This window comes from Cydia splendana, chromosome 15 (assembly GCF_910591565.1).
Source record: "Cydia splendana chromosome 15, ilCydSple1.2, whole genome shotgun sequence".
Lineage (NCBI taxonomy): Eukaryota > Metazoa > Arthropoda > Insecta > Lepidoptera > Tortricidae > Cydia > Cydia splendana.
This window is the reverse complement of record NC_085974.1, coordinates 3990057-4001150: the sequence shown is the minus strand read 5'-3', so window position 1 is coordinate 4001150 and position 11094 is coordinate 3990057. Positions and strand designations below refer to the sequence as shown.

The following is an 11094-nucleotide window of genomic DNA, read 5'->3' as shown; positions in this document are numbered from 1 at the left end:
ACCGATACCGATAGACATTTAATTATGTGACAGTTTTAAAATTTTAGGTAATTAAATGTCAACCGTTGATATCAATTAGCGCTAAAACTTTACTTACTTAATTTGCATTTAGTATTTCGTCATAAACAGTATTATTGATCAGAGACAAGTCCAATGATGTTATAAATTATTATTTAAATTTTTATACTTACTTCAAAATCTTCAAATACAACAGAAAAAGTAAAAGACGCCAGACTTCCTTATAAAGAACGGCTACTCTCGAACGAAGGAATTACAAAAAGTTTGTTGTATAATGGTTGTATACATTGTAGTTAGTACAAGTAAAATGCCCTATTCGTGTAATTACCATTACTTGTATGTGTGTAGTTTACTTTGTTGTGTGCTTCCTTTTTCTTCATGTCGATGTGTGGGGTATCTTAATACATTGTATCGTTACGTACCTAGTATTAATATACCTAGAACCGCTAGTTTTTGATGTTAAGTTGTGTTAAGTACGTTAGAAAACGAAAACTAATGATATTTTCCTATGAGTGTGAATTGATTTTGACTTAAATATGTACTTTTAAACTACTATTTAACATAAAATCATTCTTAATAAACTTTTCGCTTTCTTTTACACAGCAGGTAGGTAGGATTGTATTCATAAAGTGCATTATCGCTTAGCACCTTTAAAATTCTTCACCCCCACATCTACAACATCAAGGCAAATAGCTACGTATATTTGTAACATAAATAATTTAATATTCATGCAACCGCTCATGCGCCCTTCTCTTTCAACTCGAGAGATATAAATAATATAATATAACTCCAGACCGACTACATACTTATACATCTTATACAGTAATAAAACATTGCTCATTCGAATGGATCTATAATATAAACGAATGTATGGAATCTAATAAAAAGAAGAATAACAATCCGCCTATTCTCAGGTCTTTATATGTGTGCGCGCTGTGAAAAGAGATTGAAGTACTTTTTTTACACACATACTTCCCACTAACGATGTAATTTAAGGAATGGGCCCATGTTGGGTTGAAATGTATACAAACGAGTAAAAATAGTAAAATGTTATTTTACCTTAAAATAATGTCTACATATTTCAAATAAATGTGTACTTAATAAATAACACTCGGTGCATTAATGCACTTCTACTGTAATTACTCAGGCCAATACAAACTGTTTTTTTTTTATTAAACTTTTTTGAAATCACTACAACGAATATGTACTTGTATCCACAGAAACTAAATTTTATTACAAGATCAAAGTATAATAATAATTCGTCTTAGAATGTGTGCGTGTAGTCTACAAAATTAAAGTTGTGTATATTAATTACGGTATAATAAAGCATGCGGGGGGCGAGGGGGCGCGCCGCGCTCTCATATTCCGTATATTGATTGTGTGCGAGGGGGCCGGGGCAAGGAGGGGGCCACGGCGTGCCCCACTCTGTTATTTTACGACACGGCTTTCTGTGTAACATAATTTTATTTAATTTTGTGAAATGTGTCGGTGTTATTTGTGAAAAATCGGGAAGTCGGAAGTGTGAATTCGAGGTAAGACACCGGTAACGTGTTGATTTGTGTCAAAAATTCGGTACATGTTGAATAAAATATAAAAGATATTTTATATAGCCATAAATTCCCTCGGCGGCGCGTACCTACAATATATTACACTGTCATACCGCGTACGTATAGTGTTTTTACGGGCATCGTTCTAAAAATAAGTTGTAATAATTATAATTTTATGTAGCGGTCGCAGCAGAGTCGGTTTACTGTCGATTTATTCATCATACTCTGGTAGGAAAATCGTGCGGTGTGGTGATTTATCGGTGTCGTGATTGGAGTGTTTGTGGTGTCCAGATGCAGGGGCTGGTGAGCGACAAGACGTTCCACCTCAAGTGGAACAACCACCTGCAGAACCTGAGCCAGCTCTTCACGACCATCTACTCGTCGTCGGCGCTGGCCGACGTGACCCTGTCCTGCCGGGATGGCACGCTCAAGGCTCACAAGCTTGTTCTATCCGCTTGCAGTCCTTACTTTGAACAAATCTTCAGGTAACCACACTTTTAATATTCCATATTTAAAATTTACAAACGAAAAATGCCATGTTCATTTCAGAATTTAATCTGTTTCATTTGCTCACAATGACATCATTATTTTTTACAGACAGTAGCTCTGTTTTGCTACTAGCACGCCAATTAAATATAATTTTGTGAACTCATTCTAATCTTTCAAGATGTTTTAGTCACTTATTTTTACATCATATTTATTTTTAGAATTATGTGTTGAAGATTTTAGTTACATAAATGTTTGAATATCTACATGAATGTAAATGTGACTTATCTTATGATAAGCAATAAAATAATTATTTTTACATAGTAATTTTGTGATAAATTTCGAGATAATATTTAATTTGGGTAGTCATACAAGAAAAACAAGTTTGTATTAATGAATCATTTTATTGCTATATTCTCCTTATTTATAAATTGAGTTCTACATTTAAAAAAGTCTCCATGCAAAGAACAAAATTGTAACAATGATATTTTTCTCTAGGGACAATCCATGTCAGCATCCGATTGTTATCCTCAAAGGGATTCCGTTCTCGGAGATCAACTTACTGGTGGAATTCATGTACAAAGGATCAGTGGATGTCCAAGAATTGGATCTACAGTCCCTCATGCACACAGCCTCCGAGCTGGAGATCAGAGGGCTGGCATATGAGGCTCGGGACAATGCTGCGCAGCTGTTGAATGTGAACTTGGAGTACCCGACATACTCACAAACTCAAGTGACTCAGCCACAGCCGCAGGCGTTCGCCCAGGCCCGCACTGATGTTGAACGGCTTAAGCAGGTAAGATCTTTATTTTGCATATCATGACTGAAAAAGTTGATAGAAATCACCAATAAGTTAAGCGAATTATGCCTCCCATTTGGTTGAATTAATTAACTAAAATAAAGTCAGGATACTTATTATTTCATTTTTATAAATGTTTCATAATTCTAAGTGAGGTTATTAAATATTCATTATTAAATAAAGTGATGTCCTTATTGACATTGATATTTTATGAATAATTATAGCCTTCATGTGAAATGTAGGTAGGTGAGGTAATATATCCAATTCTGAATTGATTGCTGATTATAGTCATTTAAATTTATTGTACATATATCAGGCTTTAAAAAACTCAAATTTATAATCTCAAATTAATAATACTAAAATGTTTCTTTAACCTTAGCCTTGATAAACTTTGCAATATTTTTTATGTAGGTACCTACCTACCTATTTATTAAACCAGACAATCTTAAAACAAAGCAAGACCAACTTGAAGGTCATATTTAGTTAATAATTATTATAGTAATATCAGCTTGTTCTTATTCTAACCAATGGACAAGTATTTTAGTAATATCTAATGGCTTTGTGGCCATGTTAAAAAAGCATAACTTAAAAAACACTTCCTTTAATATATTTTTTTTTAATATCTTTATGTTTCTACTTTATATCTCATATCTTACAGGTTGGTTTATTATTTATTAATTTAGTCAGTGTTGTTCAATCTTATTAGCCTAGTAATAATATTTCTGGAGGTGTTCATTTTATTTAATTACATTTTTGCATTGAATAAGCTTAAATAATATTAATATTTTTTTTATTCTATATACTATAAGTGTATACAGACTTAGTGAATTTTAAAACGCAATATATTAATAAAAAGGAAAACAATATTTGTTTATCAAGAACTAAAAATGACCATGTTAATAAATAAATAAAAAAACACACTAATGTAAAAATAAAGTAGAGCACCCATTTGAAACGTGTAACATTCTATTGTATACACGTTTTCTATCTCAGATAATTGTATGTTTTAATTAAAATAAGATAATAACTATTTCAATAATTACATCAAAGCAATTAGGTGAGGTTAATTAAAATTTGCATATAATTAATATAATTACTTATAGCAGTGCAGTCAAAGTAAAATTACAATTTTGTTAATTAGTTACATGACTTTAGTTTTCATTAAAATATTATCTTACATTTTGAAATATTTTGTACCTAATAGCATACTTATTTCATCTTCAAACCAAAAAATGATAGAAAACTGATATTTCGTAAAAATCTTCTAGGTCCTAGGTAATAAGTAATGATAATAATTATGATTTGTCGGCATCCCCGTTGGAATGTTATAACTAATAACTATAACCAGTTATAAGAAAAGTAAAGTGGCGTCACAAAATAGACTATCACGTCAAGTAAAAGTGATTAAGTTTTATTCAAGCAAGTGTCAATGCATTATTTTATTGTTATAGGTAGTTTGTTATTTCTTAAATTGTTATTCGTCAGAGCCGGTCTTTCGGACCCTTGACTGAGTAAAATTTTTTAAAATTTACAATCGTGTTTACCTAAAATCGTACTTATTAGTATTCGTGACTGTGGACAACAGAAAAATAAAATTATACTAAAAAACTGTGGTCACTTTTAAATCACGTGAATACCTAGCTTAAGAACTTGATAAAAAGATTGTAGGTATAATAAAATAAGGATAAATTCATCAGAAAAAACCCTTTACGTGCACGTGGTAGATACCTAAGGACCTAATATATAAATAAATGGCGATATTATCTGATGGTACGCGCGTCACAGTTTGTAGGTATACTTTGAATATAGTGAGATTTTACAGAGCAACGAATAACGATGCCTATTATGGGGCCATGAGTCTATAAGGAAATGGTAATGTCCCTACTTTATTAACTAAACTAAACTTTATTATTAGTTAATACTTACTTCGGCTTATCAATCTTATCATGTATTCTTTGATGAAGAAAAAGATTAGTCACGCCAGAATTAGGTACCTATGTTTGTTTAATTTTTTTGTCACGCGTTGAATCATTTGAGGAAGCTTTTGGAATTGTAAAAGTACCTACCATATGTAATTATTATATTATATACCTTTTTTCTTTAATTAAATTTAAACAAGGCAACCTATATTTTATAGTTTTATGCATTAAACAACATGTTTTAGTTTAGTCTGTATTAAATAAAACATTTTTATGTTTTTTTAAGTAAATTACACTACTCAACTCGAGTAATCTATTTCAAAATTCCAATTATATGCAATTATTATATTTTATTAAAATTATGTAAGACAAAAACACCTATATTTATAATTTTGTAGGTATATATTAAGCCACGTCTTTTTAGCGTGTATGAAAAATCATTTTTTACGTAATTTAAAGCTGAAAATTACAACTAACTCAAATAATTTATTCCAATTGTTTACTTAAATTAAAAAGTGTTACAAACGCGACAATTTTATGATTTTTATGCATTATATTATATCAATTGCAGTACTCGCGCAGTTATAGCCATATTTTTATGATGATATAAATAAAATAGATATGCGTTTACGTCTCGTTTATTTAAAATAATGCTAGAGTTAGTAAAATGGGCCTGGGGTTTATGTTATTACAAACACGCCCCGTGCTTCGAGTTTAAAAATAGATGACTGCCGTCGAATTCGAATTAAGCTGTTTAACACTGAAAATGGAAACGATAAATTCTACAGTAACTAGTTAACACTAATACGTGGGATGGAATCAGGATTTTTTGTCTGCTTGTTCCTTCATTTCGTAATTGACTACCTAATCAAGTATATTTTTACCTGCAAAATTGAAAGAAATAATTTTACAGATATATTTGATTTTATATTAAATTAAATAGATTTATCGATTTACTACCTTAATTTATTGAATTTTATATTAAGTATAATTATATAAACTCACAGGCTTGGACCTTGTTCGGGAGGCAGAGGCTCAACCCCACTACCTAAATGTGTTACAAACCTGGTACACCTGTTTTATAATGTTAATACATTTTATAATGTAAAAAATGTAAATTTTAAGGTTTAAAGCAATAAAGATTTTATAAAAAAAAACTCTGTAACTTAAAATTATTATAATAGTACTGAATCGTCCATAATTCTGACAAGAAATTATAAAAAAAAGTTGATGTGATACTTTCGATAAGACCAAAACTAGTCAACATGTTTTTTTTTCTATTTCCGTCGAGGTTCTACTGTAATAGTTTTATGTAACATAGTCAAGTCCTCAGGTGCTATTTACAAGTACGTATGTACATGCAAATTAGATAAGTACATAACGTTTTGCATCACTTATAAAATAAGTAGGTATAGAGATAAAATGTTAAATATGAATATTTATCAACCCGTACCTGTTTTATTTAAAATTGCCTTATCGAAAAGGTCTCCATTAAAAGGGCAAACTTTTAAATTAATTATGAATGGCCTTGTGTCGCGAATAAACTTCGCTTGCGATCTTGTTGGATTGCATAAAATCAAATATGAATAAATGTTTATTTTAATTAATGTATAGGTATTTTAAGCCAGATGAAACATTAACCAAAGGCTGAGAAAAAAGTTACATAGAAGAAGAAAAATCATATGTAGAAAAGATTGTAAATAACCTAAAGAGCGGCTTACTTTACACAAGAAAAGAAAATAGAAAAAGAAGCATTGGATTGGAAGCAAAAACCACAGCATTTTCGCTCAACCAGCGCAGCAAACATATTTCGAAAATATTAGTGAAAACCGTTTTTTTTTTGTATTTTTCCTAGCGGGTGATGATTGTGTCGTGATTATGCAGCATAGGATGGCTAAAAAAATACTTGAAATATTATCTATTATTAAAAGCGGACCCCAGGCTCCCATGAGCCGTGGCAAAATGCCGGGACAACGCGAGAAAGATGATCTATTATTAAATATACTTATTCTACATTTATCATTTATGTGCGTAGTCATGAACAATAATTAATTACTATCGCAGTAGGTAGATAAAACGTGATATATAAATTTTGAGCATACTCGTACAGCGCTAAGGTGGGGTCTACTAGTAGGTGTGACTAATATATTGCACAATGGCGTTGAGTTGATCTATTGATTGACTGAATAACTATATTGTTACTGGCATAAGCCAGGCACAACGCGTAGGTTAAGTGATTTAATGCGGCAAAACACGTGGCTCTATTTGGCCAAATATTCATGTTGCATGCGTTGCATCTCTTTCTTACGGCAAACGAATGTGGCGTAGGCATATACCGCGATAGTAAATCATAAAGTGAATGTGTCACGAATGGTGTCTTCGCAAAGCTATAAAATGATTTTATGGATAAAAATATTCAAAAGTAGTAAGTCCCAAATTTGGTAAAGTATTATGTGCAACTTCTGTATAAATATGCACATATTTTGCCTTCAGTGCCTTCGCCTGTCATCACATAAGAGCAGGTCAGGCGTGGGTCATACGAAAATTTTAGCAAATAATGCATTTATTTTTATAATAAGGAATATGTTTAAGTAATATTTTTGCAAATTAGTTACTTCATTACCTCGAAAAAGCGCGCTCTATTATTTTTTTAACAATTGGCGGATATATTGTTATGTAACAAATAAAACAATCAAATTTAGAACATTCTTTGTTGAAGTCTCATTACGAATCAAACAATGTATCTGGCCGGAGGTTCTAGACAATTAAACAAGTGAAAGGTGAAAGAACCGGTGCAATTATTTATACCTTCGACATTTGAACTTAGAACTGAACATTAGCTTTGCATCTACTTATTAGACGACACACATATCGTACACGTCACTAATTTGCATGGAATTATAGGTAATTAGACTAATTAGGTACTACAGAAAGAAGAAGTACCTATTTCGTGAAATATACTACTACATTCAGTAGAAATTATAACAAAAAACAAAAACTTAAATATGGATTAATTAATTAGATTGCATTTTTTGCACGATTTGCGCCTGTGAAACTATTTCAATCCCATAGTTATCTTGTCATACTCAATGAATTTGCGTGCGATACCGTTCCTATTCACTTATTGACTAGATTTATCGGCCTAATAAGTACGATACAGTTTGCGTTTTACAGATATTGTATTCTATTGTTTATCAACGGTTCAGGTACGCGAGTTACTTTTCGTACCTACGTCAAAATACTCAAAATAAGTTAAAATTTCTCAAAGTCGGTATCCCTCGCGCCTATTGTGCACTTGAATGCCTAGAAATTCTTCTGTATTGTAACCTCGCAAGCTGCCCACACATTTTAAAACAAATAGCCCAATCACGCTGCTTAATAGTTATATACCTACTTATGAACTAGCGCCTATAATGACGTCACGCATAATGAACTCAAACATTTTTTCCATAGACAAATGACGTGTCGTTTTTAAGATCGATTTTTTATTACATTTATTTGCGGAAAATTACGTGTTAAAAAAACCTTTGCTAATGTTGTCGAGGACAGTTAAATCTAATTAGAAGGCAAGGTTATTTTTTTTTTTGTTTAATTTAAATTTTGTGAGTACTTTTTAAACAAATTTTGTTTTGACCATGTGGGAATAATTAGTTAGGTATTCGCGGATATTTTTAGGCAAATATATCACGAACACACGCAAGATGTCACAAAATAAGACGTCACACCAAATTGTCGCTTATTAGCAATTTACTATTCTCACGTTTTCCGTCAGAGGTGTAAAAAATGTAGGTACATACTTTTTTTTTGGAATTCGGAAAAAAATCGACTTGAAGCTATTTTTGAAGCATAAAAATCCAGTAAAAAAATAAACACAAGATTTCAGTTGGCTACAACTCTACAAGCTAACTCCTTGAATAAAAATATAAAAGACTTTATTTAATATAGGGTTTAAATATTGACCAATGTGATTAACACTAAAATTTGTTCATGCTCCAATCATTAACACTTAATTATAGTTGCCCTTTGAATGGTGTAATAGGTTTTTTAATATGCTGGTTCTGAAATTTATTTAATAAATACGTTACATTTGAGTAGCTTAACTTGAAACTCGGGTAAATCCATCTGTCAGATTATGCGATTTTGGTATTAAGAAAAGGTAATAGGGTAGATATTTGCTGAGAGGGTCGAATGGATTTACCAGAGCTTGATGTTAAGCGACACATTTGCATTATGTTTCGTCTTAAAAGGCGTTTCTTTAGTAAAGCTGGCGTCCCAAGTATTAATGTCAATTAAAAATTATTCTCGAATTCAATAGATCCGCCTGACAGAAAAACATGTTTATTGTTGGGGGTCTTTTGACAGGTGACATCTGTCAATAAATATAAATATTAAATAAATGTAAAATGTTTAAAATATCCTTATTTTTACTTGGAATATTAATATGTGACGTAGGTAACTGCTCGAAGTAATATTAAAATCGATATTTATTGCGCATTTTATGAAGCAAAGCCTCCTTTTTATGATGAAGGCTACAGAAATTTCGTATTTTAATATATAAAGAGCTTGAAATCGTCAAAGAACAATGATAATTTTTTTTCGAGTATATTTTTTTTATAAATCGATGTTAAGTATGTATATGTTAATTTGCAAAAAAACATTTGATTTAACATATTTGTTATTCAAACATTTATAAAGTAGGCACACGGCTTATTATCGCGGTATTAAAAACAAATTGTAAAATTCAAGATAAATATGTTATTTAGATAAGTCCACGTTCAGATATTTAAAATTTAAAAATATTAATAACAAGTACGCAGAGCCACAACAGAAGTTACACATTTTTAACAGGATCGCTTTTCGCTTACATCGCTAAACAAATCTATAACCGCACACTATACCAGCGGCTGCTACTACTAGAGATATGTATATATTTCTTTGATACCTTTATTTAAGCAATATCACGTTTTTAATGTTTGCAATTACGTCACATTAAAATCGTACTCTGTAATTTGAAAGTGTTTTTATGAGTCGTTAAATTGAATCGACTCGATCGATATGAACCAGCCAGTTGGCGAGGTCTGTCGTTTATTTCAATTTGCTGCATTTAGTCTTTGCATTTAAATTGCATATTAAATATAATATACCTACATAAAATAAACTAATAGCGTATAATAAACGAAATGCATATAAGTAATATTTTTGATGTGAGTAAAGTAGTAAACTAATGCTCTAGTTTCCTAGGATAGCGGTGCCGTCATATAGCGGCCGTCTCCATACAAATACTACGACATCCATATTTAGCCGTATTATTTAGTATGTATGGATAAGTATAATATGGATGTCGTAGTATTTGTATGGAGACGGCCGCTATATGACGGCACCGCTATCCTAGGAAACCAGAGCATTAGCCCACATGAAAATTCGACTGCGTATTATTTAGGAGTGTAATCTATTTTCTAAAATTATAGGTAGTACTTACTTTGTTACTCAAGCGGTCGCATCTCTATTTTATGTGTCTAGGAGTCTAGACTAGACTAAATTAGACGAAATATTACCCTGAAGTACGTTAACGTTTCTCGGTCACATAATTTAGGTATCATATTACCTTATGTAGGGTTATTCCTACTAGTTACCACCAAGTTCTTACCGGTGGTAACTACTGGGAATTTTTTTAACAATATTTTAGTGGTAACTCCTGGGAAAAAAAAACCACCTTTTACCTGTGGAAACTACTGGGAAAATTCTGGTACAGTCAACTGTAAAAATATGGGTGTAGCCAACTTATTCAAAAGTATGTCCCATAGCTCTTAATTTGGAAGCATTTTAATGGTTTCCTCATATCAGGATGATGAAGTTAGATAGATGAGCAAGTCTCTTTTTTATTCTGGTAGTTTTAAGTTGTAACTAATATATAGCTCTTAATTCGCTGACATAAGAGCTATGGGACATATTTTTGAGATGATTTGTGCACCCATATTTTTACAGTTGACTGTACTGGTAAGAACTTGGTGGTAACTAGTGGGAATAACCCCTTATGTAGGGTGCTCCGTAGTTCATACGGTTAACCGCAAATTTGCAAGCCTTATTACAATTAAATAAGGTCCATCGATGGGCAAATAAGTGTTGCTGTTGATAATAAAAGTAATGAAAAGAGACATATTACAGTAAAGTAATTCTGCCATCAGATCCGAACCCCTAGGATCATGCCGAATTTGGCCTACGATTCGATAAGCATGCTATATATACGATAAATTTAATAATATTTCTTACAATCTCATACATATATTAGATTCCAAAGGACTCTTCTTAGTAACGAAAATAAGTT

General features: G+C 31.5%; 1 protein-coding gene across 1 annotated transcript in view; it reads left to right on the top strand.

Moving 5' to 3' along the window:
• Nucleotides 1-1247: 1247 nt before the first annotated feature.
• Nucleotides 1248-11094, top strand: part of LOC134797467 (uncharacterized) — a 34216-nt gene continuing 24369 nt past the window's right edge. The window contains exons 1-3 of the mRNA XM_063769701.1: nucleotides 1248-1550; nucleotides 1857-2050; nucleotides 2550-2847. Of these exons, the coding sequence (XP_063625771.1) occupies nucleotides 1857-2050; nucleotides 2550-2847 (492 nt within the window). The 5' untranslated portion in view covers nucleotides 1248-1550. The remainder of the gene's footprint in view (nucleotides 1551-1856; nucleotides 2051-2549; nucleotides 2848-11094) is intronic.